The sequence below is a fragment of the Rhinopithecus roxellana genome, chromosome 20, assembly GCF_007565055.1.
Source record: "Rhinopithecus roxellana isolate Shanxi Qingling chromosome 20, ASM756505v1, whole genome shotgun sequence".
In the NCBI taxonomy this organism is placed as follows: Eukaryota; Metazoa; Chordata; class Mammalia; order Primates; family Cercopithecidae; genus Rhinopithecus; species Rhinopithecus roxellana.
The window spans coordinates 73,881,392-73,909,202 of NC_044568.1; the positions used below are offsets into that span (position 1 = coordinate 73,881,392).

The following is a 27,811-nucleotide window of genomic DNA, read 5'->3' on the forward strand; positions in this document are numbered from 1 at the left end:
AAATGGTCTTCCCATCTCAGCCTCCTGGGTAGCTGGGACTGCAGGTGAGGCCACCATGCCCTACTAAGTTTTATTTTTTGTAGAGACCAAGTCTGGCTCTGTAATACAGTGATAATGTGTGAAGGAGGCTTGCATTGTCCCTGTGGATGAGGTTTGGAGAGGTCCTTATGACTTTCTTTGGCTGTGGACACCTTGAGCAGAATGATTTGTCTGAAGGTTGTTGGGGGCTGTAGGAACCAGATTTGGGAGTGGGCAGAATTCAAGGTGCTCAGGGGGCGGGAGGTGGGAGGCACTCAGGACATAATTGAAACAGTTGGTCAGTGTGCCTGCCTGCTCCCTCCCAGTCCCCCACCCCACGCCCCACTCTCCATCCCCCACCACAGCCAGAGTTTTACTCTTGTTGCCTAGGCTGGAGTGCAATGGCACGATCTCAGCTCACTGCAACCTCTGCCTCCCGGGTTCAAGTGATTCGCCTGCCTCAGCTTCCCAAGTAGCTGGGATTATAGGCATCCGCCACCATGCCCGGCTAATTTCTTGTTTTTTCAATAGAGACAGGGTTTCGCCATCTTGCCAGGCTGGTGATTTTAGAGTTTGGTTTTTTTTTTTTTTTTTTTGCTTTTCTTTTTTTTTTTTTTTTTTTGCTTTTTTTTTTTTTTTTTTTAAAGTAGTGTGGTCTCACCCTGTGGCCTGGCCTGGGATAGAGTGCGGTGGCGTGATCATAGCTCACTGCAGCCTCAACCTCCTGGCCTCAGGCAATCTTCTCGCCTCACCCTTCCAAGCAGCTAGGACTACAGATGCACGCCACCATGCCTGGCTGTTTTCAGACTTTTTGTAGAGGCAGAGTCTTGCCCAGGCTGGTCAAGAACTCCAGGTTTCAAGCAATCCTTCTGCCTCTGCCACCTGAAAGTGCTGGGATTGCAGGCAGGAGGCACCGCACCTGGGTCTGGGTGTTTTGTGAAGGAAAGTAATTTGGAAGCAGAGCCAGAACAGAATCAAGAGAGCACGGGAGTGGGCAGGTGATCTGGATTGAAATGGCTTAGGGCTGGTTAGCATAATTGCTTAAGGACACCTGCTCAGGAGTCTGGGATTTGATCTTGGCTCAGTCATTTGCTACCAGTTGATTCTGGGCTAGTTAAGGAACTGAGCCTCAGTGTTCATGTTTCTGAAGCGGGATGAATGAGACAACATAGGTGGTGTATGTAGCCCGGAGGCCGGCACAGAATAAGCATGTAATGGATGTTATTGCTGCAGCTGGCAACAGGGAATCATTGAGAAGTGAGCTGGACTGTTCCTTTGGTAATTAACATAGATCTCTCTTTCTCCCTTTCTTTACCTCTCCCTCCCTTCCTCTCTTTTCATACCCCCTTTTATCCCCTCCCTTTCTCCCTCCCTCTTTTTATTTCCTTGTGTTTCTGGTTTTTTTTTTTTAGACGGAGTCTCACTCTTATTGCCGAGGCTGGAGTGCAGTGGCACAACCTCCGCCTCCCGGGTTCAAGCGATTCTCCTGCCTTAGCCTTCTGAGTAACTGGGATTATAAGCACGTACCACCACGCCTGGATAATTTTTTTGTATTTTTAGTAGAGACCGGGTTTTACCATGTTGTCTCGAACTCCTGACCTCAGGTGATCTGCCCGCCTCAGCCTCCCAAAGTGCTGGGATTACAGGTGTGAGCTACCGTGCCCGGCCTGTCTTTATGTTTTTAAATAACCTAGAGATCAAACTGTTCCTGTCTCCATGCTACAACGGGGAGTCGTGGATCAAACATTGAGAATGGTTGACCGTTGTAAAACCAGTACATGCTGCCTTCCCATTCTTGTGGGCACAAACAATGGACGTCATTATGATTTCTTTTTTTTTTTTTTTCTTTTTTGAGACAGCAGGGAGTTGCCCAGGCTGGAGTGCAGTGGTGCCATCACAGCCCACTGCAGCTTTGACCTCTCAGGCTCAAATGATCCTCCCACCTAAGCCTCCTGAGTAGCTAGAACTACAGGCGAGAGCCCCCATGCCCTGCTAATTTGTGTATTTTGTAGAGACCAGGTCTCACTTTGTGGGCCAGGCTGGTGACTCTCTTTGTAATACACTGATTGTGTGAGGGAGGCCCATGTTGCCCTGTGGATGAGGCTTGGAGAGGTTTCTGTGGCTTGCTTTGCCTGTGGACACCTTGGGCAGAATGATTTGAAGAATGTTGGGGGCTATGGGAATCTCAACCCTGTTGAGAGTAGGCAGGATTCAAGGTGCTCAGGGGGTGGAGGCACTCAGGACATAATTAAAACAGTTGGTCCCTCGTGTCTGCTCTGAATAACACCTGCCTGTTCCCACCACATTACGTCACTAGCCTAAGAGTCAGCTCTTTGGAGAGAAGAAGGTTCTGTTGCCTGAGCCTAGCTCGTCTCTCGATTGTGGTGCAAGGGTGGGACAGAAAGCCTGTCCCTCCCCAGGTGGGACAGAAAGCCTGGAGCCTCCCCAGGTGGGAGGAGGAGTTTCATACAGAGACAGAGTCAGGCCGGGCGCCGTGGCTCAAACCTGTAATCCTAGCACTTTGGGAGACCGAGGTGTGTGGATCACTTGAGGTGTCAGGAGTTCGAGACCAGCCTGGCCAACATGGTGAAACCCGGTCTCTATTAAACGTATAAAAATTAGCCAGGCTTGGTGGTGGGTGGCTGTATTCCCAGCCATTCGGGAGGCTGAGGCAGGAGAATTGCTTGCACCTGGGAGGCAGAGGTTGCCATGAGCCAAGATCTTGCCACTGTACTCCAGCCTGGGCAACAGAGTAAGACTCGGTCTCAAAATAAATAAAAAGATACAGGGTCTTGCTGTGTTGCCCAGGCTGGGGTGCAGTGTTAGAGTCATAGCTCACTGCAGGCTCTAACTCCTGGGCTCAAGCAGTCCTCCCAGTTTAGCCCCCCGAGTAACTGACTCCAGGTGGGCGTATGCTACTGCACCTAGCTGCCTCAGAAGTCATTTACCCAGTGTCTGTGTTGTCCTTCAGGAGAAGTTTGAAGTGCAGCACTCTGAAGGCTACCGGCAGATCTCAGCCTTGGAGGATGACCTCGCACAGACCAAAGCCATTAAAGACCAATTGCAGAAATACATCAGAGAGCTGGAGCAAGCTAACGACGACCTGGAAAGAGCCAAGCGGTATGCGGGGAAGGGGAAGGCAGGAGTGGGAGACTTCCTCTCCGCTTTTTGTCCCCAGCAGCTGGATACTTGGCCTTTGCTGAGTATAGGGAATTGAGCAGTGAGCAGAACAAAGCCGGTGCCCTTTTGACTTTTAGTGCCCTGGGGGAAATGGACAATAGTCGAAGAAGTGCAGTTTCATTACAGTAGCAAGGCTGGCAGCCCAGGGTGCTGTGGGGATGTGTAATAGGATATATTAATTTGACTGTTGGCCTGGGAGCGTCAGGCGAGCCTTACCAGACGAAATACCATTTAGGCTAAGACCAGAGGAATGAGTAGCCATGATCCTAGGAGGGGTGTGAGACAAGAACATTCCAGACAACACCAAACCTGTGCTAAGCCCCTAAGGTAGGGAAGAAGCGTGTTCAAAGAATACTTTTTTTTTTTTTTTGAGATGGAGTCTCTCTCTCTCACCAGGCTGGAGTGCAGTGGCGTGATGTCGACTCACTACAACCCTTGCCTCCTGGGTTCAAGCAATTCTCCTCCTTCAGGCTCCCAAGCAGCTGGAATTACAGGCACATGCCACCATGCCTGCCTAATTTTTGTATCTTTAGTGGGGATGGGGTCTTACCATGTTGGCCAGGCTGGTCTCAAACTCCTCACCTCAGGTGATCAGCTCGCCTCAGCCTCCAGAGTGCTGTGATTACAGGGGTGTGAGCCACGGTGCCCAGTCCAGTGATTCCTAAACTGATGTTCTGTGATTTAGCAGAATAACGACTAACATTTATAGAATTGCTCTGAGCCAAGCAGTTTTTGGATAAAAACACTTGCTTTTTAAAAATTTATATATAAATTATATACAGCAAAATAAACAGATTTTTACATTTATTTTTAGAGATAGGGTCTTGCTCTGTTACCCAGGCTGGAGTGCAGTGGTGCCATCATAGCGCATTGCAGTCTCAAACTCCTGGGAGCAAGTGACCCTTCTGCCTCAGCCTCCCAAAGTGCTGGAATTGCTGGCATGAGCCACCGTACCCGGCCTCCTCAGTTTTTTCTATCCCATTCTTTTTCTCCTGTCCATCTGGGACACCAGCTATACACATAACCTTTTCATATTGTCAGGCAGGTTCCTAAGGCTCTTCATTTTTTTTCCCTAATTTTTTTTGTCTTTGTTCTTCAAATTGAATAATTTGTGTGTATCCAGTTTCAAGTTGATAGATGCCCTCATCTCTCTCCAATCTGCCATTACAGTGGATGAAATGTTGAATTTTCGATATAGTATTTTTAGATGTAGGATTTACATTCTTTTATAATTTCTGTTCTATTGCGGCTTCTTGACATCCTTGAGCATAGTTGTGAGAGCTGCTTTAAGGTCCTTTTGTGCAGTTTTAACATCTGGGTCACATTTTCTTTATACTCCAATGTAGAGGTTGTATTGTAGGCAGTGTGAATGGTATTTCCCACAGACTATTAGTTTTTTCTTTTTTCTTTTTTTTCCTAAAGACAGTCTTGCTCTGTCGCCCAGGCTGGAGTGCAGTGGTGCAATCTCTGCTCACTGCAACCTCCACCTCCCAGGTTCAAGTGATTCTCCTGCCTCAACCTCCGGAGTAGCTGGGATTACAGGTGTGTGTTACCACCTGCTAATTTTTGTATTTTTAGTAGGGATGGAATTTTGCCATGTTGGCCAATCTGGTCTCAAATTCCTGACCTGAGGTGATCCGCCTGCCTCTGTATCCCAAAGTGCTGGGATTATGGGCTTGAGCCACCGTACTCAGCCAGAGATGATGAATTCAAGTTCTTGATTTATTTGGTTTTCTTAGGTGGTTTACTTGGCTAAGCTTACAGCCCAAATTCTATCTCCCCTTTGATGGGCAGTAACTGAAATCTCTTTGCTTTTTTTAGCCGTAACTGGGCTGCTTTGTGTCTGCTCTGTTGCACGTGTGGTTCGGGGGAGGCCAGAGATGTGGGAAGATACTATATTCAGAATGTGGGGTCCCCATGGTGCTAGATTTCTATCCCTGGAGCTTTAGGCAACAATCTTACAAAGATGCGTACTTCACCCAGTGTTGTTCTGTTTTTCTAAGTGTTGTTTTCCAGTTCCTGCCAGTGCGCTCAGATCATTGTAAACATTTTACTCAGAATTTATATGAGGGTTGGTCTGATACAGGTTCCCTTGTCATTACCAGAAGTGGAAACTCCTTTCTTGTCAATCTGTAGGAGTTCTTTGCATACGTTTATTTTTTGAGATGGAGTCTTGCTCTGTCTCCCAGGCCGGAGCTGGAGTGCAGTGGTGTGATCTCAGGTCACTGCAACTTCTGCCTTTCTGGTTCAAGTGATTCTCCTGCCTCAGCCTTCCAAGTAGCTGGGATTACAGGTGCCTGCCACCACACCTGGCTAATTTTTGTATTTTTAGTAGAGATAGAGTTTCGCCACGTTGGACAGGCTGGCCTCAAACTCCTACCCTCAAGTGATCCACCTGCCTCAGCTTCCCAAAGTGCTGGGATTACAGGCTTGAGCCACCGTGCCTGGCCCTTTGTATATTTTAACTACTAATCTTCTCTCCTGCATTGAAAATAATTTTTTCCAGAGTAATCTTTTATCTATTGACTTTGTGGTATCATTTTTCATGCAAATATTTCCTTTTTTCTCTTTTGAAAAGAAATTTTTATACATACATTTTTCATTTTTAGGTCATCAGTTATGTCTTTTTTTAAATACCTTCTAGGTTTGCAGACTTCACTAGGGGAAGTCTCCTTGGTTCTTGGTAGTGCATGTGTTTTCTTCTTTTTTTTGCAATATTTTTTAATTAATTTTTTTTACCCTTATTCCTTAATCTGCAGTGAATTTATTTTTGTATCTAGTAAAAGATAAAGGTTCCATTTTATTTTCTTTAGGTGGGTAGCCAAGTTGTGCTAGCAATATTAAACATTGCCTTTTTTTTTTTTTTTTTTTTTTTTTTTTGAGACTGGGCCTCGCTCTGTTGCCCAGAGTCGAGTGCCATGGTGCAATTACAGCTCACTGGAGCCTTGACCTCCTGGGGCAAGTGATTCTCCCACCTCAGCCTCCTGAGTAGCTGGGACTATAGGAATGTGCCACCATACCTGGCTAATTTTTGTATTTTTTGTAGAGATAGAGTTTCTCCATGTTGCCCAGGCTGGTCTCAAAGTCCTGGGCTCAGTCTGCCAGCCTTGGCCTCCCAAAGTGCTGGGATCACAGGTGTGAGTGACCATGCCCAGCCAATCAGTCTTTTTCTCCTGAATCGAACCGAGCTCTCATGTTAAACTCGCATATATTCTGGAATCTAATTCTGGATTCTCTATTTTCATCCAGTGTACAATTTGTGAAATACGATACCAATACCGTAATGACTTGATTACTCTGGCTTTACATACAATAGCATAAGATACTGTAGATTTCATATGTAAAGCCACATTCTGATTTCTGGCAAGCCACTGGCATACCATCATTTCCACCCCTATATCATTGATCAAAGCAAATCAAATGACCAAGCTAAGTCAAAGGGTGGGAAAGTACTTTCTGCCCACAGTGAGGCCATGGCAAGGGTGTGGACACAGGGAAGGGTGAAGAATTGGGGCCAATTACACAGTCTACCCAAAGAGGTAGTACGTTCACACGGTTCAAAAATAATATACAAAGAGGTAGGCGTTTCTTTAATAATTCAAGTAAATAAAAAGACATTCTTATTACCGCCCCCCCCCCACTTTTTTCTTCCTCAGAAGAGCATTCTACACACACTGTTGTGTATCTTGCTTTTTCATGTAACAATAGAGCTTGAAGATCGTTCCTTACTAGGACAGAACATTCTTTTTTATTTTTTTTCAAATACCTAGTATTCTATTGTATGGTTGGTATTGAATAATACCATAATAATTTAGTCCCCTGTGGATGGATATCTGTTGTATTTCTGTTCTTTTGCAGTGATAAGCATTGCGGTAATGAACAGCCTTGCACGATGGATATCTGTAGGCTGAATTCCCAGAAGTGAAATTGCTAGGTCAGAGGATATATGCATATGTCATTTTGATAGATGTTGCTCAGTTATTTATAGGCTTGTACCAGTTTACATTCCCAATAGCTATGTGAGTCCCTGTTTTCCAAATAGCTTCACTAATAGAGTAGTTTTCAAACTTTGGACTTCTGCTAATTGAAAAGGTGAGAAATAAGTGCATTTCTGAGTTCACTGTCATATGTTTAAGAGCTCTTGGACTTCCTTCTTTAGGAACTCTATTGATCTTGGCACGCATATATGTGTGTGTGTATATATATGTATGGGTGTGTGTGTGTGTGTATATATATATATTTTTTTATGAGACTGAGTCTCGCTCTGTCACCTAGGCTAGAGTGCAGTGGCGTGATCGCGGCTCACTGCAACCACTGCCTCCCAGGTTCAAGCAGTTCTCCTGCCTCACCCTCTTGAGTAGCTGGGATTACAGGTGTGTGCCACCATGCCCGGGTAATTTTTGTATTTTTAGTAGAGATGAGGTTTCACAATGTTGGTCAGGCTGGCCTCAAACTCCTGACCTCGTGATCCGCCCACCTCAGCCTCCCTAAGTGCTGGGATTGCAGGGGTGAGCCACTGTGCCTGGCCAGCCTGTGTTTTTTCTAGATGGAGTATTGCTCCGTTGCCCAGGCTGGAGTGCAGTGGTGTGATCTTAGCTCACTACAACCTCCACCTCCTGGGTTCAAGCAATTCTCCTGTATCAACCTCCTCAGTAGCTGGGATTACTGGTGCATGCCACCATGCCTGGCTAATTTTTGTATTTTTAGTAGAGAAGGGATTTCGCTATGTTGGAGAGGCTGATCTTGAACTCCTGACCTCAGATGATATGCCCGCCTCTTTCTCCCAAAGTGCTGGGATTACAGGCATGAGCCATCTTGCCCAGTTGAGCTTGGCCTATTTTTACTGTTTTTGTTCTTGTGTTTTTGAGATCGAGTTTTGCTCTTGTTGCCCAGGCTGGAGTGCTGTGGCATGATTTCGGCTCTCTGCAACCTCCGCCTCCCAGGTTCAAGCAATTCTCCTGCCTTAGCCTCCCCAGTAGCTGGGATTACAGGCATGGGCCACCATGCCCAGCTAATTTTGTATTTTTAGTAGAGACGAGGTTTTGCCATGTTGGTCAGGCTGATCTTGAACTCTTGACCGCAGATAATCTGCCCACCTCGGCCTCCCAAAATGCTGAGATTACAGGCATGAGCTGCCATGCCTGGCACTTGGCATATTTTAAAATTGGGTTGTTGATAATTTTTTTTTCCGTGATTTTAGGAGATTTTTATATATTTGTGACATGAATTGACAATATTGGCAATATTGGGAGTTTGTCATTTGTTTCCAGCTTTGTCTGATGTATATTTTATTGTACAGAAGTTACTTGATTTGTTTTGAGTCAGTCTTGCCCTGTGGCCCAGGCTGGAGTGCAGGTGCACGATCTCGGCTCACTGCAACCTCCGCCTCCCAGGTTCAAGCGATTCTCCTGCCTCAGCCTCCTGAGTAGCTGGGATTACAGGCACCCACCACCATGCCTGGACTAATTTTTGTATTTTTAGCAGAGATGGGGTTTCACCTTGTTGGCCAGGCTGGCATTTGATTTCTTTGTAGTCAGATATCTTAGTCATAGTTAGAAGGGCCTCTGCACTCCGAGGTTATATAAAGCAATTAGCCTGTGTTTTCTTGTAGTATTTTTGTGTTTCCTTCCTTTTCTTCTATTTTTATTTTTGTACTAAACATGCGTTGTTTTTGTTAATACAATTTGGCCAAATGCTGAATAGTTTAGTGTTAAAAATCAGATGAGGTAGAAGCCCAGTTCACCATTATAGAATAAATAAAGTTCTAGAGCACCAAAGTTTTATATATTTATGTTTTGAGACAAGGTCTCTGTCGCCCCTGCTGGAGTGTAGTGGGATGATCACCTCAGCCTCCCCAGTAGCTAGGACTACAGGCATGTGCCGCCATGCCTGGCTAATGTTTGTATTCTTTGTAAAGACTGGATTTTTCCACGTTGCCCAGGCTGCAAAGCTTTATTTTAAAGACTTGAAAATATTACAATTTTGTGCAAGTTTAATAGTTATATTGAGAAAGTTTGATAGTCTTCTCCAAGAACAAGAGTTTCTCAGCACCATTAGCTGTTTGATTGCTCTCATGGTCCTTCTTCTATAGGTCCCTAAAACTAAACGACTCACTTTTAACTGAGGAGAGGCACTTTGTGTAAGAATAACCTTGAAAAGTATGCAGGACCTAATTGGAAGTAACTGAAAATTAAATACATTTCTAAAGGTTACTTTATTTCACATATGAGTACTAAGACGGCAAAAAGTTTTACAAACATTAAAATAGATTTAATCTAGTTTTACCCTTCCGTGGATTTTTTCATTTTATTTTTGAGACAGAGTCTTGCTCTGTTGCCCAGGCTGGAGTGCAGTGGTGCAATCTCTGCTTACTGCAGCCTCTGCCTCCCAGGTTCAACCGATTTTCCTGCCTCAACCTCTCGAGTGGCTGGGACTACATGCATCCGCCATCATGCCTGGCTAATTTTTCTATTTTTTTTAGAGATGGGGTCTCACCATGTTGGCCAGGCTCGTCCTGAACTCCTGACCTCAAGTGATCCACCCGCCTTGGCCTCCCAAAGTGCTGGGATTACAGGCACTAAATATGCTTTTATATATTAGTTGACAGAATTTCAACATATAAAGTACATAAAGCAGTTTTCACTCCAGTTATAACTAGCATGCTGATCTTTATTTGAAAGTAAATACTCAGGCCAGGTGAGATAGCTCAAGCCTGTAATCTGTCATCTTAGTACTTTGGGAGGCCAAGACTTGAGGATTGTTTGAGGCCATCCTGGGCAACATAGACTCCGATCTCTAGAAACAAATTTAAAAACTAGCTGGGTATGATAGCTTATGCCTGTGGTTACAACTACTTGGGAGGTTGAGGTAAGAAGGTGAAAGGATTACCAGGCACGGTGGCTCACGCCTGTAATTCCAGCACTTTGGGAGGCCGAGGCGGGTGGATCACCTGAAGTTAGGAGTTGGAGACCAGCCTAGCAAAGATGATGATCTGTGAGGCCACCTTTGTTATAAATTAAACTCTTGTCTATTTCTGGACCTTTGGTTCCTTTGTTCTTATAACCAGTAGCATACAATTGTTCATTGTTGAGGCTTTATAGTAGTGTGTTCTGAGTCTCTGGTAGAATTAGTTCCCTGATCTCTTCTTTTACAGAGTTCTTTGGGTCATTCTTATTTCATCGTCACAGGTCTCTCAAATCAGTCCAATTTATTCCCCCAATAGAAACCTATTAAGATGGTGTTAAATTTATCAGTTTAACTTGTGGAGAACTAACTTCTGCGTGATACTGGGTCTTCCTCTATATATACTCAGCATGTCTGCATTTCTGCAAGCATTCTGTACCCTACATATTATGTGAATCTTTTACCTTTTTTGTTTGACATGTCAACCTCAGGGTCGTTTTAACTGTTTCTGGTATTGTACTCCAAAGTATTATCCCTTTGTTATTGATGGTAGTGTGTTTTTTTTGTTTTCGTTTGTTTTTTGAGACAGGGTCTGGCACTGTTACCTAGGCTGGAGTGCAGTGGCATAATCATGGCTTACTGCACCCCCGAGTTCCTGGGCTCAAGCAATCCTCCTACTTCAGCCTCCAAGTAGCTGGGACTACAGGCACACACCTTCATGCCCGGCTAATCTTTTTACTTTTTGTAGAGACAGGATCTCACTATATTACCCAGGCTGGTCTTGAACCCTGGGCCTCGAGGGGTCCTCCCACCTTGGCCTCCCAAAGTGCTGGGATTATAGGCACGAACCGCTGTGCCTGTCCCTTTGTTGTTTTTAAATGATACTGTGGTAACTTCATTCTATCCACTACTTCTAAAGACCCTGTGAGGGTAGGTACTCCTATGACTCCATATAGACATAGAAGGATATATTGAAGAAATAAACTGATGCAGCCATTGATCGGTGCAGTTATGAATTTTGTGATTGAAGGAACTGAGGATGAAGGAGATCGAGTTGTCCAGTGATACCCAGTGAGTTCTAGGAGGAGGAGCTGGGTGTTAACTCCTGGGTTCCTCTCCAAACATGTGCTTCTAACCACCATGGGATACAGTTAGCAGGATGTTAAAGGTCTGGGGACAGACAGGATCAATAATAAAAATTGCTGACATTTATAGATGTGTACTTACGTGTAAAACATCTGTTGTGTGCTTCCTGTATGTTTTTTTTTTTTTTTTTTTTTTTGGAAACAGTCTTGCTCTGTTGCCCAAGCTGGAGTGCAGTGGCATGATCTCAGCTCACTGCAACATCCACCTCCTGGGTTCAAGCAATTTTCCTGCCTCACCCTCCTGAGCACCTGGGACTACACATGTGCGCAATCATGCCCAGCTAATTTTTGTATTTTTAGTAGAGATGAGGTTTCACCACGTTGGCCAGGCTAGTCTTGAACTCCTGACCTCGAGTGATCCACCTGCCTTGGCCTCCCAAAGTGCTGGGATTACAGGCGTGAGCCACCACGCCCAGCCTATATGACTTCTTCTTGCCACCCCTGCCCCACCACAACCCTTCAGGAAGGTACTACTACTACCCTTGCTTTGCATGAGAGAAAACTGAGGTGCAGAGAAGCTGGTTTTCCCAGAATCAAAGTAGATTGTTTTGTTACAGCACTTTGCAGTGCCTTTCCACAGTGTCTGTGCCCTTCACAAGAAGGGGTTGTGAGCAGGGCAGCTGGGCTGGTACTGCACATTTTGAACTTCCACTGAGAGGTTCAATATGATCTCTTCTACCTGCTTAAATGCATCTTATGCCCAGCACAGTGCCTGCTGCCTGTAATCTCAGTAACTCAGGAGGCTGAGGTGGGAGGATCGCTTGAGCCCAAGAGTTTGAGATTGCAGTGAGCTGTGATTGTACCACTGAACTTTGACCTGAGAGACACAGCTGTGCCTTTTAAAAAAAAAAAATCATGCTACTGTATGTGTTTTTTATTAGGTTATTTTTCTTTCTTTTTTTTTTTTTTTTTTTGAGATGGAGTCTCGGTTTGTTGCCTAGGCTGGAGTGCAGTGGCGCAATCTCGGCTCACTGCAACCTCCGCTTCCTGGCAATTCTCCCACCTCAGCCTCCCAAGTAGCTGGGATCACACTGCAACTGGCTAATTTTTGTATTTTTAGTAGAGACAGGGTTTTGCCATTTGCCCAAGCTTGCCAGGCTGGTCTTGGACTCCTGACCTCAGGTCAGCCACCTGCCTTGGCCTCCCAAAGTGCTGGGATTATAGGCATGAGCCACCGTGCCCAGTCATTATTAGGTTATTTTTAATGCCGGTTGGCATTGTGAGCTTGCCAGAGAAGATAGAGCATACTGCTCTTCTCACACATGCAGTCCTGATAGGGCTTTGGCTTGTTGCTGAGTGCTGTGTGGGCGGCACCTTATTTAATCCTCAGGACAGCCTTGTGTACCCCGTGAGCTATGATGAGTCCTATTATGCCGGTGAAGAGCCCATGCCCCAGGAGGTTAAGGGACTCAGCCCGCTCTGTGGCATCTAGGAGGTTTGGTGCTGGGACTTGTGTCCAGGTGTGTCTGACCCTTCACACCGCCTGGATCCGCAGTGCTAGAGGGATGCCTGCAGTTTGTCCTCGTGGATAACTCTGCTTTTCTCTTCCCCAGTGCCACGATCATGTCTCTCGAAGACTTTGAGCAGCGCTTGAATCAGGCCATCGAAAGAAACGCCTTCTTGGAAAGTGAACTTGATGAAAAAGAGAATCTCTTGGAATCTGTTCAGAGACTGAAGGATGAAGCCAGAGGTCAGGAAGCCTTGGTGTCTTCACCAGCATGGTCCCCATTCCGTGCCTGAGCAACATCTAGTCCCACAGCCTCTCCCAGCATTATCTTTACAGGGACCCTGCACCCTGCTCTGCACCCAGGATGTCTAGTCAGAGGGTGTGGGGCTGCACTGGGCAGACTCTTGCCTTGGGCCCTGGCCGGAGCTGAGAACAGTAAGACATGCAACCCTGTAAGGGCCCCTTATGGGTATTTAGAGAAATAGCTTTGGGGTTCACAGATGAAGTCCTTGTATTGGGGTTCTGCCTCTGGGCAGCAGAATTTCCAATTTCCAGAAAGATGCTTCCTGGTCTGTAATTCACACACACAGCAAACCATCCTGATGCTCAGTAGGAACAGAAGAGTGTTGTGGGGAGAGCCTGGCACAGTGACTCACACCTGTAATCCCAGTACTTTGGGAGGCCAAGGATCTCTCGAGCCCAGGAGTTCGAGACCAGCCTAGGCAGTATAATGGGACTCCATCTTTATGGAAAAAAATTAAAGATTAGCTGGGTGTGGTGACATGTGCCTGTAGTCCCAGCTACTCAGGAAGCCAAGGTGGGATGATCACTTGAGCCCAGGAGGTGGAGCCTGCCACGAGCTATGATGGCACCAGTGCACTCCAGCCTAGGTGACAGAATGAGACCCTGTCTCTCAAAAGATTTTGTGGGGAGAAATTTCTGGTGGAATTGCCAGCTAGCCTATTATTTCTGTGACTTGATGGCAACCGATATATTTGGGTTAGAACTTTGAAACCTCGTCAGCGTTTGCTGTTGAGCAGTTGGCACTTGCAGAGGTAGAATATTCAGACTGTAATCAGGCATTTGGCCAGGCACAGTGGTTCATACCTGCAATCCCAGCACTTTGGGAGGCTGAGGCAGGCGGATCACCTGAGCTCAGGAGTTCGAGACCAGCCTGGACAAGAGAAACCCCGTTTCTACTAAAAATAGAAAACATGAGCAGGGTGTGGTGGCAGGTGCCTGTAATCCCAGCTGCTCAGGAGGCTGAGGCAGGAGAATTGCTTGAACCTGGGAGGTGGAGGTTGCAGTGAGCCAAGATGGCATCACTGCATTCTAGCCTAGGTGACAGAGTGAGACTGTCTCAAAAAAGAAAAAAAAGATATTCATTAGTGGATTGTCCCAAGTTGTTTTTACCCTATCTTTTTTTTTTTTTTTTTTTTTTTGAGATGGCATCTTCCTCTGTTGTCCAGGCTGGAGTGCGGTGGTGCTATCTCTGCTAACTGTAACCTCTGCCTCCCGGGTTCAAGCAATTCTCCTGCCTCAGCCTTCCAAGTAGCTGGGACTACAGGTGTACGCCACCATGCCTGGCTAATTTTTATATTTTTTAATAGAGACGGGGTTTCACCATGTTGGCCAGGCTGGTCTTGAACTCCTGAGCTCAGGTGATCTGCCTGCCTTGGCCTCCCAAAGTGCTGGGATTACAGGGGTGAGTCACCGTTACCGGCCCAATAAATTGTTTATAACGTCAATTTGCTTTGTAATATGTAACCAGTAGGTGGGGGATGAAAAGTAAAAATTCCTAAGTTTAATAAAGTAGTTGTTCCTAGATGTCCATCAGTAATGAAGTGGTTAAATGAAGTACATAGATTTATTTTGTGAAATGTTAAAAAATTGTTAAAATGAACAATATTGTGGTAGAAAGATTGCCAAGGCTAGGCACAGTGGCTGATGCCTGTAATCTCAGTGCTTTGAGAGACGGACGCAAGAGGATTGCTTGAGCCTAGGAGTTCAAGATGAGCCTGGACAGCATAGTGAGACCCCATCTCTACAAAAATGAAAAGTAAAAATTAGCTAGGTCTAGTGGCATATGCCTGTAGTCCTAGCTACTTAGGAGGCTGAAGTGGGAAGATGACTTGAGCCCAGGAGTTCAAGGTTACCTTGAGCTATGATTGTGCCACTGCACCTCAGCCTGGGTGACTGAGTCAGACCCTGTCTCTAAAGCAAAAAACATTGCCAACACATACCACTGAAGGTGGGAGAGTAAGTCATACACAGGACAAGATACTGTATGTTTCCAGTAATGCTTAATAAAAAGTTTTCCTATTTTATGCTCAGTAGATATATATGTATGTATAAAGTTTATGTTTGAAAATGAGGAGAACAGCCAGGCACAGTGGCCAGACCAGCCTGGACAACATGGTGAAACCCCGTCTCTATTTAAAAAAAAAAAAAAAAAAAAAAAAAAAAAAATTAGCCAGGCACAGTGGTGCATGCCTGTAATCCCAATTACTTGGCAGACTGAGGCAGGAGAATCACTTGAACCCGGGAGGAATTGGTTGCAGTGAGCCGAGATTGTGCCATTGCACTCCAGCCTGGGCAACAGAGTGAAACTCCATCTCAAAAATAATAATAATAATAATAATAATAATTCAGAGAACTGGTTGAAAGCTCTCCTGTATGTTATGGTGATTATGATTGAGGAGCGTTTGGGGATAGTCTGGAAAGCATACTTTATTTTTGAGACAGTCTTGCTCTATCACAGAGGCTGGATTGCAGTGGCGTAATCTCAGCTCACTGTAACCTAAGTCACCCAGGCTCAAGCGATTGTCCTGCCTCAGCCTCCCAAGCAGCTGGGACTACAGGCACACACCACCATGTATGGCTAATTTTTTGTGTTTTTAACAGGGACAGGGTTTTGCCGTGTTGGCCTCAAATTCCTGACCTCAAGCGACCCTCCCACCTCGACCTCTCAGAGTGCTGGGATTATAGGCATGAGCCACTGCGTCCGGCTTTTTTTTTTTTTTTTCCCCCAGAGGTCTCACTCTGTCACCCAGGGTGGAGTGGCACAATCATGGCTCACTGCAGCCTTGACCTCTTGGATTAACGAGATTCTTGCACCTCAGCCTCCCAAAGTGCTGGGATTGCAGGCATGAGCCACTGCTCCTGGGCATACTTTCATTTAGTATTCTAAATACACTGCTATGTTGGAATTGTTTTTTCAATAATCAAAGCATTAGTGTGTCACTGTCATAGCTTTTTAAAAATCTGAAACTATTTTGTTAGTCGAGAAAAATCCTGTAGAGTTGGAAGTCTGCTAGGCAAGGTGCTGTGGGTTTCCCTTTATTTGGAGTTTCCACCTGGAGTGTTTCACCCCAGTAGGTCTTTTTTTCTGAGCAGTATCTACTGTTGAACCTCTATACCTGCACCCCACCAACCCTAAGCAAGGGCTTAAATTCCCTTTTTGTTTTTTGAGACGGAGTCTTGCTCTTATCACCTAGACTGGAGTGCACTGGAGCAATCTCAGCTCACTGCTACCCTGGCCTCCCAGATTCAAGTGATTCTCGTGCCTCTTCCTCCTGAGTAGCTGAGATTACAGGTGCCTGCCACCATGCCCGGCTGGTTTTTGTATTTTCTTTTTTTTTTGGTACAGAGTCTCACTCTGTGGCCCAGGCTGGAGTGCAGTGGTTGGATCTCAGCTCACTGCAAGCTCCACCTCCCGGGTTTATGCCATTCTCCTGCCTAAGCATCCCAAGTAGCTGGGACTACAGGCGCCCACCACCTCTTCCAGCTCGTTTTTTGTATGTTTTAGTAGAGACGGGGTTTCACCATGTTAGCCAGGATGGTCTCGATCTCCTGACCTCATGATCCGCCCGTCTTGGCCTCCCAAAGTGCTGGAATTACAGGCTTGAGCCACCACGCCCGGCCTGGTTTTTGTATTTTCTATAGGGATGGGGTTTCACCATGTTGGTCAGGCTAGGCTCCAACTCGACCTTGGGTGATCTGCCTGCTTTGGCCTCCCAAAGTGCTGGCATTATAAACATGAGCCACGGCGCCTGGCTGAGGACTTGAATTCCTGAATCCTTTTCCTGGCACAGATTTGCGGCAGGAACTGGCCGTGCAGCAGAAGCAGGAGAAACCCAGGACCCCCATGCCCAGCTCATTGGAAGCTGAGAGGACAGACACAGCTGTGCAGGCCACGGGCTCTGTGCCGTCCACGCCCATCACTCACCGAGGACCCAGCTCGAGTTTAAACACGCCCGGGAGCTTCAGACGTGGTAAGAGGAGTGGGAACTGGAGGATTTTCTCGGTTCACAAAGTGTTTCTGGGTAAGAATCTGGGGTGGGTCCTGGATGTGTGATGATTTGCACCAGGCTCAGAGCCTGATTTACTCTCAGGCTTTGAGCAAAGAGTAGACGGGGATGTTCCCGGGAATGGGCAATTGAGATCAGTGAGGAGTGGGTGTGAGGGAGTAGTGGAGTCTGTGATGCAATGGGAGATGGAAACCCCGCTCAGAGGGGGTGGCTGCCGCTCTGCAGCTAGAAGGAATGGCCCTTCATCTGCAGTTTTTCCATTCTTCAAAGCCAGAAATCCTCTTTTTTTGTTGTTGGTTTTTTTTGAGACAGGATCTCACTGTGTCACCCAGGCAGGGGTGCAGATCTTGGCTCACTGTGACCTCTGCATCATGGGCTCAAGTGATTCTCCCACCTCATTCTCCGGAGTAGCTGGGACTAAAGGCGCGCGCCACCACACCTGGCTAACTTTTGTATTTTAGGTGGAGACATGGCCTTGCCATGTCGCCCAGACTGCTATCAAATTCCTGGACTCAAGTGATCTGCCCGCTTCGGCCGATCCCAAAGTGCTGGGATTACAGCGTGAGCCATCGCGTCTGGCCCAAAATCCTCTTTCTGAATATAAAACCTCCCAAATTTGAAATGTCACTAACCAAATACAAAAAAGTAAAAAGCATTCTGTGGGTTTGGTAATGCATCTACTGAGAGCTAGACTCAGTGTAACCTGTGCTGCGTGGGTGGGAAAAAAAATCTGAATTCTCACCCTCTGCCGACAGCTTCCAGTCAGGCCTTTTACAGCAGATATTAATAACAAACAGTTATGGGGTGCTCAGTGTGTGCTGGCCACCCTACAGCCTTCGCCGCAGGCCCAGGATGCAAGTGCTGTCCCCGTTTGATGGAAATGAGGCCCTGAGTTAAGCAGAGTCATAAAGCAATTGAATGGCAGATGATTTGGGATTCAGACCCAGGCAGGCAGGGTCCAGATCTTACCCTGGCATCTACTGCCTCATCCCTTAGCTTGTCCCCTGGACATGAAGAGACCAGTGAGACTTGTAGAATCCCAGCGCCAGGGCCCTTTTGTTTTGAGATGGAATTTTGCTCTGTCACCAGGCTGGAGTGCAATGGTGCAATCTTGGCTCACTGCAACCCCTTCCTCCCAGGTTCAAGTGATTCTCCTGCCTCAGCCTCCCGAGTAAGCTTGGATTACAGGCACCCACTACCAAGCCTAGCTAATCTTGTATTTTTAGTAGAGAAGGGGTTTCACCATGTTGACTGGGCTGGTCTCAAACTCCTGACCTCAGGTAATCTGCCTGCCTCAGCTTCTGAAAGTGATGGTAGTGCAGGTGTGAGCTGTTGTGCCTGGCCCCAGTCTAGAGCCATTTTGCATACTTTATTTTTTTTTTAGAGACACAGTCTTGGTCTGTGGCCCAGGCCGAAATGCAGTGGTGCAATCTTAGCTCAGTGCAGCCTCCAACTCCTGGGCTTCAGTGATCCTCCTGCCTCAGCCTCCTGAGTAGCTGGGACTAGAGGCATGCAACTCCATGCCTCGGCCTCCAAAAGCACTGGGATTACAGGTGTGAGCTACCATGCTTGGCCGAGAGATTCTGCATTTCTAAGAGTTCTCAGGTGCTGCTGGTGCATGGACCCCACTTGGAGAAGAGAGGCTTGCAGAGCTGAACCCTTGTAAAGCTGGATCGTCCTGTCTATATATATATAGTTCTTATAGCTATCACAGATGCCATTATGTTAATTTTAACTATATGGATTTCCTACAATTTCAAAAGGATTTGTTCTGGGTTTGTTTATAAAAGACTAATGTGGCTGGGCACGGTGGCTCATGCCTATAAATACCAACCCTTTGGGCGGCCGAGGTGGGAGGATTGCTTGAGACCAGGAGTTCATGATCAGCCTGAGAACATAGTGAGACCTTGTCTCTCTTAAAAAAAAAATTTTAAAAGGCCAGGCATGGTGGCTCATGCTGGTAGTCCCAGCACTTTTGGAGGCCAAGACGGGCAGATCATTTGAGGTCAGGAGTTCGAGACCAGCCTAGACAACGTGGTGAAACTCTATTAAAAATATAAAAATTAGCCGAGTGTGGTGGCACATGGCTGTAATCCCAGCTACTCAAGAGACCAAGGCAGGAGAATTGCTTGAACCTGGGAGGCGGAGGTTGCAGTGAGCCAAGATCACATCACTGCACTCCAGTCTGGGTGACAGCAAGACAAAAAAAAAAAAAGCTTTTAAAGACTAACATGTAAAAATAAATGTTTGTTGCAGTCATCACAAGGACTTGAAAAATTGGTTGTCATGTAGTCCTTGGGTGTGTGATGCAGTTAACTATGGAAAGAAATAGGGTAGCTTTTGGGATCCGAGGAAAGGCGTCAGCGCCCCTCCTGTCCTGTGGTTTGGGATCTAGTGATGTTAGTTCACGGACATGACTATAGGTTGGTTGGTGAGTTATATGCTTTTCCCTTTGCACACCCAGGCCTGGACGACTCCACTGGGGGGACTCCCCTCACACCTGCGGCCCGGATATCAGCCCTCAACATCGTGGGAGACCTACTGCGGAAAGTTGGGGTAAGACCGCACTTTCCTGGTATTTGGTGCCTTCCTACCTGTCTTTGAGGATGTGTGAAGGGGGATTGATCTAGTTCCTGCCCTCTCTTCTCTTTTTCTTTTTTTAAGAGACAGGGTCTTGCTCTGTTGCCCAATTCACTGCAACCTCAAACTCCTCGAACTCCTGGTCTCAAGTGATCCTCCTACCTTAGCTTTCGAAGGAGCTTGGACCACAGGTGTGTGCCACCATGCCTGGATGATGTTTTCATTTTCTGTAGTAATGGGGGTATCGCTGTGTTACCCAAGCTGGTCTTAAATTCCTGGCCTCAAGTGATCCTCCCAGGTTGGCCTCCCAAAGTTGTGGGATTACAGGCATGAGCCAATGCGTCCAGCCCCTTTCATAGCAATGTGGTGAGTTTTAGATGTGGCTGCTCCTTTAGAACTTTCTGTGGGAGTTAATACCAGACACTCAGAGCTCTGACTCTAAGCATTACTCTGAACTCTGTGTATGTCTCTTTCCTTTTACCATTTTTCCTCTAGGCAGTTTGGGAAATTAAGATAATACCTGTGTTTTTTCCTTAATTTGAAAAACTGAGGAGTGTTTAGAAACTGCCTTCTCTTTTGGCTGGGTGCAGTGGCTGATACCTGCAATCCCAGTAGTTTGGGAGGGTCACTTAAGCTCAGGAGTTTGACACCAGCTCGGGCAATATGGTGAAACCCCCTACCCCGACTTGCCTCTACAAAAATGCAAAAATTAGCCAGGGCTGGTGGTGCATACTGGTGGTCCCAGCTACTCAGGAGGCTGAGAGGTGGCAGGATTGCTTGAGCCTGGGAGGTGGAGGCTGAGTGAGCTGAGATTGCACCACTGCTCTCCATCCTGGGTGACAGCACAACATTGTCTCAGAAAAGGAAAAAACTGCCGCCTTTTTTTTTTTTTTTTGGTTGTTTCTCGGGGTTTAAGAGAATCTTGACACTTTGGGAGGCCGAGATGGGTGGATCACCTGAGGTCAGGAATTCAAGACCAGCCTGGCCAACATGGTGAAACCCCATCTCTATTAAAAATACAAAAATTAGCCAGGCGTGGTGGTGGGCGCCTATAATCCCAGCTACTTGGGAGGCTGAGGCAGGAAAATTACTTGAATCCAGGGGAAAAAAGTTGCAGTGAGCTGAGATTGTGCCACTGGGTGACAGAGTGAGACTTGATCTCAATCAATCAATCAATCAATCAATCTTGAAAGCCTAAGGTAAAGAACTTGGCCTTTCAGCTTTTATGTTAATTACAGGGAGGGATCCTTTTGTGCTTAAGCAATAACATAGGTATTCTTTGTAGTTTATTTTTAAAAATGATTCCTGGAAGGCCACATAATTTAACTCCTACCAAGTTGTCACTGTACACAGTGTATTCATAGCCACAACTTAGTGGAAGCTTGCAACTCATTTCTTCTGTGTTTTTAGTCCTGGCTTTTGGCTGCCTGGTTTGCTATTCTAGAAACAGGTCCGCGTTTCGATATTTAGCCTAGTTGGAGTATAGAGAAGCCTGGGGTGCTGTCAGTGTCCTTCTGGTTTCCTCAGGGTCTGTTGAAGCCAGACCAAGTCCTTGTCAAACTTCTGCCATTCTGCAGAGGTTTAACAAGGTAAAGTAAAGATGAAGGATTCCAGAAGTGGATTTCCTACTTTCTACGAGTGGAATTGGATAATTGGTTAGGTTAGTGATTTTCCAGAAAGCTCCCATTTTTTTCAATTCTTTGTAATTAAATATTTTTTCATTAATTTTTTTTTTGTGGAGCATGATTGTGCATAGTCCTAGCTATTCAGGAGGCTGAGGTGGGAGGATTGCTTGAGCCTGGGAAGTTGAGGCTGCAGTGAGCTATGATCTTTTTTCCAGGAAGCTCCCAAACATTTTAAAAAATTGTTTGTAATTAAAAGATTTTTGCATTAAAAAAGTTTTTTTATTAGCTGGGCATGATTGCGGACACCTATAATCCCAGCTGCTCAGGAGGCTGAGGTGGGAGGAATTGGTTGAGCCTGAAACGTTGAGTTGTGATCTCACCAGTGCACTCCAGCCTGAGTGACGCAGTGAGACCTTGTCTAAAAAAGTTTAAAAAAAAAAAAAAAAACAGATGGGATCTCACTTTGTGACCCAGGCTGGTCTCAAACTTGTGACGTCAAGGCATCCTCCTGCCTTGGCCTCCCAGAGTGCTGGGATTACAGGTGTGAGCCATTGTGCCCAGCCAGCTCCCAAATACTTAAGGTGCTTGGTTCTGAGACTGGCATATACGTTGGATTCTTCTTGGGGTCCCACCTTGGAATTCCAGTGCACAGCAGTTTGAGAACCACTGTCTGGGGTTCGTTCTTCTGTACAGGCTCCGGTAAGACAGAATAGTCCTTGCCTATAACTTGAGAGATAAAAGTGTATTTCTGTCCAGGCACTGGAGTCCAAACTCGCTTCCTGCCGGAACCTCGTGTACGATCAGTCCCCAAACCGAACAGGTGGCCCAACCTCTGGGCGGAGCAGCAAGAACAGAGATGGTGGTGAGAGACGGCCGAGCAGCAGCAGCGTGCCTTTGGGTGATAAGGGGTCAGTACCTTCTAATAAACCTCTCGCTTGCGGGGAGAACCCGCCTGCCCCAGGCAAGAAACACTCACCCCCAACCCACAGCCGTGTGTCTTTTTAAATTATAGGATGATTTCAGCAAACCTTATCCTCTGCTCCCTGCAGGCAGCATTAGGTGGTGTCTTGTGGCTTGGACAAAGGGCTAGAGAGAGGGTCTTGTTTTGTGAGACAGGGTCGGTCTCTGTCACCCAGGCTAGACTACGATGGCAGGATCATGGCTTACCCTCTGCCTCCCGGCTCAAACAGTCCTCCCACCTCAGTCCCCTGAGTAGCTGGGAGTATAGGTGTGTGCCACCATACCCGGCTAAGTTTTTTTTTTTTTTCTAGACACAGGGTTTTGCCATGTTGCTGAGTTTGGTCTCAAACTCTGAACTTCAAGTGCTCCTCACCCTTCATCCTCCCAAAGTGCTGGGACGACAGGTGTGGGATACCATGCCTGGCCAAGAGGGTCATTTTTGTCATTTGATTCTACAGCTGCTACTCATGGTTACACTGAGAATGTCTTGTATAAAACCCTTATTTGGGTCAGGTGTGGTGTCGCACGCCTGTAATCCCAGCAGTCTGGGAGGCCAAGGCAGGTGGATCACTTGAGGTCAGGAGTTCACAACCAGTCTGGGCAACATTGGTAAAACCCCATCTCCACCAAAAAATAGAAAATTAGCCGGGCATGCTAACATGTGCCTATAGTCCTAGCTACTTGGGAGGCTGAGGAAGGAGAATCCCTTGAACCCTGGAGGCAGAGATTGTAGTGAGCCAAAATTGTGCTTCTGCACAGCATCCTGGGTGACAGAGCAAGACTCCATATCAAAAAGTTAGCAATTAATTAAATAAAAATAAAGCCCTTATTTGGGGAATTGAGCATCAATCACGGCTCTGTTTCCCCTGAAGATTTTTTTTTTTTTCGAGACGGAGTCTTGCTCTTGTCGCCTAGGTTGGAGTGCAGTGGCATGATCTTAACTCACTGCAACCTCTGCCTCCCAGATCCAAGCAATTCTTCTGCCTCAGCCTCCTGAGGAGCTGGGATTAAAGGCATGTGCCACCACGCCCAGCTAGTTTTTTGTATTTTTAGTAGAGACTGGGTTTCACCGTGTTAGGATGGTCTTGATCTCCTGACCTTGTGATCCACCCACCTTGGCCTCCCAAAGTGCTGGGATTACAGGCATGAGCCACTGCAACTGGCCTTTTTTTTTCCTTTTTAAATCTGTAGAACCTTTGAGAAACTGGCACTAACTTCTAGCCAGACTGTGTTCCTGAAACCAGCCACCCGATGGGACAGCGCAGTTCTGACCTCTAACAGTGTCATTGATTTTCTTGCCTAAAGAAAATCAGGGCCAGGCACAGTGGCTCGCACTTGTAATCCCAGCACTTTGGGAGGCTGAGGCCAGCAGATCAATTGAGCTCAGGAGGTTGAGGCCGCAGTGAGCCATGTTCCCAGCTACTGCACTCCAGCCTGGGTGATGAAGCAAGGCCTTGTCTCAGGGGGGAAAAAAAAAAAAAAGCGGGGGGCAGCTTTCAGATTCAGGAATTCTGCAAGGTGTGTGACTACCATCTCTCTGGGCCCCAAGCCATTGGAATTTGATGGGTTTGTAGCAGACACGCAGACACGCGGCAGGAAACTAAGAATTTTTTTTTTTTTTTTTTTTTGAGACGGAGTCTGGCTCTGTCGAAACTAAGAATCTTTTCCATGGCATGCATATAACTTTCAGACCTTTACACGTGGATTTTTAGGCCAGGTGCAGTGGCTGAGACCTGTAATCCCAGCACTTCCAGGAGGCAGAGGAGGGTGGATCACTTGAGGCCAGGAGTTCACAAGACCAAACTGGGCAACATGGTGAAACCCTTTCTCTACTAAAAATATGAAAATTAGCCAGGCATGGTGGCGGATGCCTGTAGTCCCAGCTACTCCAGTGACTGAGGCACAAGAATCACTTGAACCCAGGAGGCGGAGGTTGCAGTGAGCCAAGGTTGCACCACTGCACTCCAGTCTGGGCAACAGAATGAGACTCTTTCTCAAAAAAATAAAAAAATTTAAAAATTAATTTTTCTGTTTTTTTTTTTTTTTTTTTCTCTATGAGACAAGGTTTTGCTGAGTCGCCCAGGCTGGAGTGCAGTGGTGCGACCATAGCTCACTGCAGCCTCATCTTCTTGGGCTCAAGCCATCTTGCCTCAGCCTCCCAAGTAGCTGGGACTGCAGGTGCACACCACTACCCCTGGCTAATTTTTTTTATGTTTTATAGAAAGTCTTGCTGTGTTGCCCAGACTGGTCTCAAACCTCCTGGCTTTGAGTTTGAGAATATACCTCTGAGACTGTAGTCTGCTTCTCATTGAGATTTCTAGAGGTGAGTTTTCGGGTTGATTTTCCAGGCGATCCTCCCACCTTGGCCTCCCAAGCACTGGGGATTACAAACATGAGCCATCATGCCTGGCCTTTTTTTTGAGACAGGGTCTCGCTCTGTCCCAGGCTAGACTGCAGTGGCGTGATCTTGGCTCACTGCAACCTCCACCTTCCGGGCTCAAGCGATTCTTCCACCTCAGCCTCCCAAGTAGCTGGGACTACACATGCAGGCCCACCACACCCAGCTAATTTTTGTTTGCATTTTTTGTAGAGACACGGTCTCACTGTGTTGCCCAGGCTGTAAAATAAACAATAGGTAAGAGATGGATTTTTCTAGTGGGTCTGAGACTGGGCGTTTTGTGTGACCTTGGAGTCTGAGAGCCAGGTAGCCAGTGTCCTCCTCTTCATTTCACAGGAGAGAAAATTGAGGCCCTGTGAGACCCTGCTCCCGACTCTTGATGTTCACCCCTATAACTCTGTGGGCCCTGGTGCTAGCCAGTTTCTCACAGCTGTCATGTCAGCTTAATTTGGTTTGCTCTGTCTGAAGGTTGGGGAAGCGCCTGGAATTTGGGAAGCCGCCTTCACACATGTCTTCATCGCCGCTGCCGTCAGCCCAGGGGGTAGTCAAGATGTTGCTTTAGGAAAACCACGGAAGCTGAAGCGCTTGCTGTCGGTGCGGGAGTCGTTTCCTTTTGTCGTCTCTTTTACACTAGGTTTTATTTTAAGTTAGTTTGAGAAATAAGAGCAGTCTCCATAGTTAGCTTTGCAGCCCAAGCCAATGACTGAGGCCATCACCTGTGCTCTGGGGTTTGTCCCTGGGAAATGTCTCCTCATCCCTGCCTGCCACTGTGTGCATTGCAAAGAGGGACAAATGGGGCTGTCTGGGAAGGGCTCTAAGGTGTTGGTGATGAGGCTACCCTGTTGCTTCTGTTTTTGAGATAGAGTCTCACTCTGTTGCCCAGGCTGGAGTGCAGTGGCATGATCTCAGCTCACTGCAGCCTCCGCCTCCTGGGTTCAAACCGTTCTTGTGCCTGAGTCTTCCAGGTAGCTGGGATGACAGGCACCCACCACCAGGCCTGGCTAAATTTTTTGTATTTTTAGTAGAGACAGGGTTTTGCCATGTTGCCCAGGGTGGTCTTGAACTCCTGGCCTCAAGTGATCCTCCCACCTCGGCCTCCCAGAGTGCTAGGATTTCAAACGTGAACCATTGCTCCCATACCCCATCATGTTGAGCTAACCCAAGCAGAGTCCTGATTGTTTTTTTTTTTTTTTTTTCTTTTGAGACAGTCATGCTCTTGCCTTGTCTTGTCCAGGCTGGAGTGCAGTGGTGCGATTTCAGCTCACTGCAGCCTCTGCCTCCCAGGTTCAAGCGATTCTCATATCTCAGCCTCCTGAGTAGCTGGGACTACAGGAGTGTGCCACTATACCTGCTATTTTTGTATTTTTAGTGAGAAACGGGGTTTCACCATGTTGGCCAGGCTGGTCTTGAACTCCTAACCTCAAGTGATCCTCCTGTCTCAGCCTCCCAGAGTGCTGGAATTACAGGTGTGAGTCACTGCGCCTGGCCCCTGATTGGTCTTGACAGGTGGTGTTAATGTCCCAAGTCTCCTTAAATGTGGGATGGAGCTTCTCTCAGAGACTCTTCCCCCAGCCCCCAACCAGCTGGAATTATCTTCCAGAACAAAATCTCCCAATGCTTTGAGGTGTACTGGAATCATGTCTGATAACCAAGAACAGAACGGTCACATGCCTTTTTAAAAACTGTGGAATAGGCCGGGCGTGGTGGCTTAGGCCTGTAATCCTAGCACTTTGGGAGGCCGAGGTGGGTGGATCACCTGAGGTCAGGAGTTTAAGACCAGCCTAGCCAACATGGTTGAAACCCCATCTCTACTAATAATATAAAAAATTAGCTGGGTGCAGTGGTGGGCACCAGTAATTCCAGCTACTCAGGAGGCTGAGGCAGGAGAATTGCTTAAACCTGGGAGGCGGAGGTTGCAGTGAGCCAAGATGGCGCTACTGTGCTCCAGCCTCGGCAACAAAGCGAGACTCCGTCTCCAAAAAAAAAAAAAAAAAAAAAAAAGGTGGCATAAACCTCTGAGACTGTAGCCTGCTTCTTATTGAGATTTCTAGAGGTGTGTTTGAGTTTTCAGAGTAATTTTCCAGACCAACCAGCGCCAGTAGGAAATCTGTCCTCTTTTTGGCAAATTGCAATCATTTTCCTGAGTCCCCTGGTGGGGCGGGGGGAATTCTGCCTCAGGACCCTGAGGGGTCTTTGGGGGTGGCCATGGTAATGCATCCACTAAGCAGGACTTCATTCAAAGTCATAATGAAGTAACTAGGGTGATCTTCAAGTAAGAATAAAGCACGAGATCATTGTTGGAGGCTTCCTTGTCAAAGACGTGAACACGAGATTTCCAGCACACCACGGTGTGTCCACTCATCACTGCATGTTAGGAACTGCTGCTGTCTGTTTGGGACACAAGTTAAAGAACACACTAATTTCTGGAGTGTGCCTGCAGCTTCACGGCGTTCATTTTGTTACTAAGTTATTTTCTGGAAGAACAGCAAAAATTTCAGGTTGAAAGCAGAACTTTCCAAGTGCTGCTGAAATTCCACAGAGAATTAAGCTGCGATGGTGGGTTTCTTACCCTAGAAACATTCTAACCTGTATCCATAAAAGATGTCCTTTTATTTTTTTAAAAGATCAATAAAATCAAGAGAAGTGAGTGTTGAACTGGTTTGGGCTGGTGGCCAAAGAGGCTTTGTATGTTTGTACTTCCATGTTTTCTCATAGAGTGGTGAAAAACTTTTTTTAGTCAAGTCATAAAATGTGAAAAAATCTTTTTAAAATTTTCTATTCAAGCTGAGTTTTTAGAAATGTACATGGGATATGTTTGTGCGTCATTCAAGGCATATTGGCATCTGGTCGCAGGGTGGAGTCCTCCGTTTCCATGTTTCCTGTCTCCCAAATCTGTCTGAACCCACGGAGTTGGTGGTATACCGCATCGTTTGTGTTGAACAGAGCCTTGCAGGCGTGTCTGTCTAAAACAAGCTGAAAGAAGGATAGGGTCTACAGCTTGTTTTTATGGCCCTTACTCTAAGAATGATTTATTACGTTTTTAAGGGTTGTTTTAAAAAAGATGAATATTCGGCCAGACCATATGTAGCCTGTAAACGCTAAAATATTATCTGACTGAGTGGTGGTGGTGTGTGAGACGGGGTCTTACTGTTATCTAGGGTGCCGTGCAGTGGCGTGATCATAGCTCACTGCAGCCTCGAAGTCATGGCTCACATCCTCCTGCCTCAGCCTTCCAAGTAGGTGGG

At 46.6% G+C, this 27,811-nt stretch overlaps 1 protein-coding gene across 9 annotated transcripts in view; it reads left to right on the forward strand.

The window, feature by feature from the left end:
- Positions 1 to 27,811, forward strand: part of NDE1 (nudE neurodevelopment protein 1) — an 83,769-nt gene that overhangs the window by 23,818 nt on the left and 32,140 nt on the right. For 4 of the 9 annotated variants that reach the window (XM_030925659.1, XM_030925660.1, XM_030925662.1 and 1 more), the window contains exons 4-8: positions 2,990 to 3,138; positions 12,800 to 12,936; positions 16,788 to 16,967; positions 19,468 to 19,559; positions 21,965 to 22,228. In XM_030925659.1, the coding sequence (XP_030781519.1) occupies positions 2,990 to 3,138; positions 12,800 to 12,936; positions 16,788 to 16,967; positions 19,468 to 19,559; positions 21,965 to 22,213 (807 nt within the window). In that variant the 3' untranslated portion in view covers positions 22,214 to 22,228. Of the gene's footprint in view, positions 1 to 2,989; positions 3,139 to 12,799; positions 12,937 to 16,787; positions 16,968 to 19,467; positions 19,560 to 21,964; positions 22,229 to 24,389; positions 24,492 to 25,034; positions 25,831 to 27,811 lie in introns of those variants that run through there. The other 5 variants (XR_004055522.1, XM_030925655.1, XM_030925657.1 and 2 more) reach the window with 4 other exon arrangements.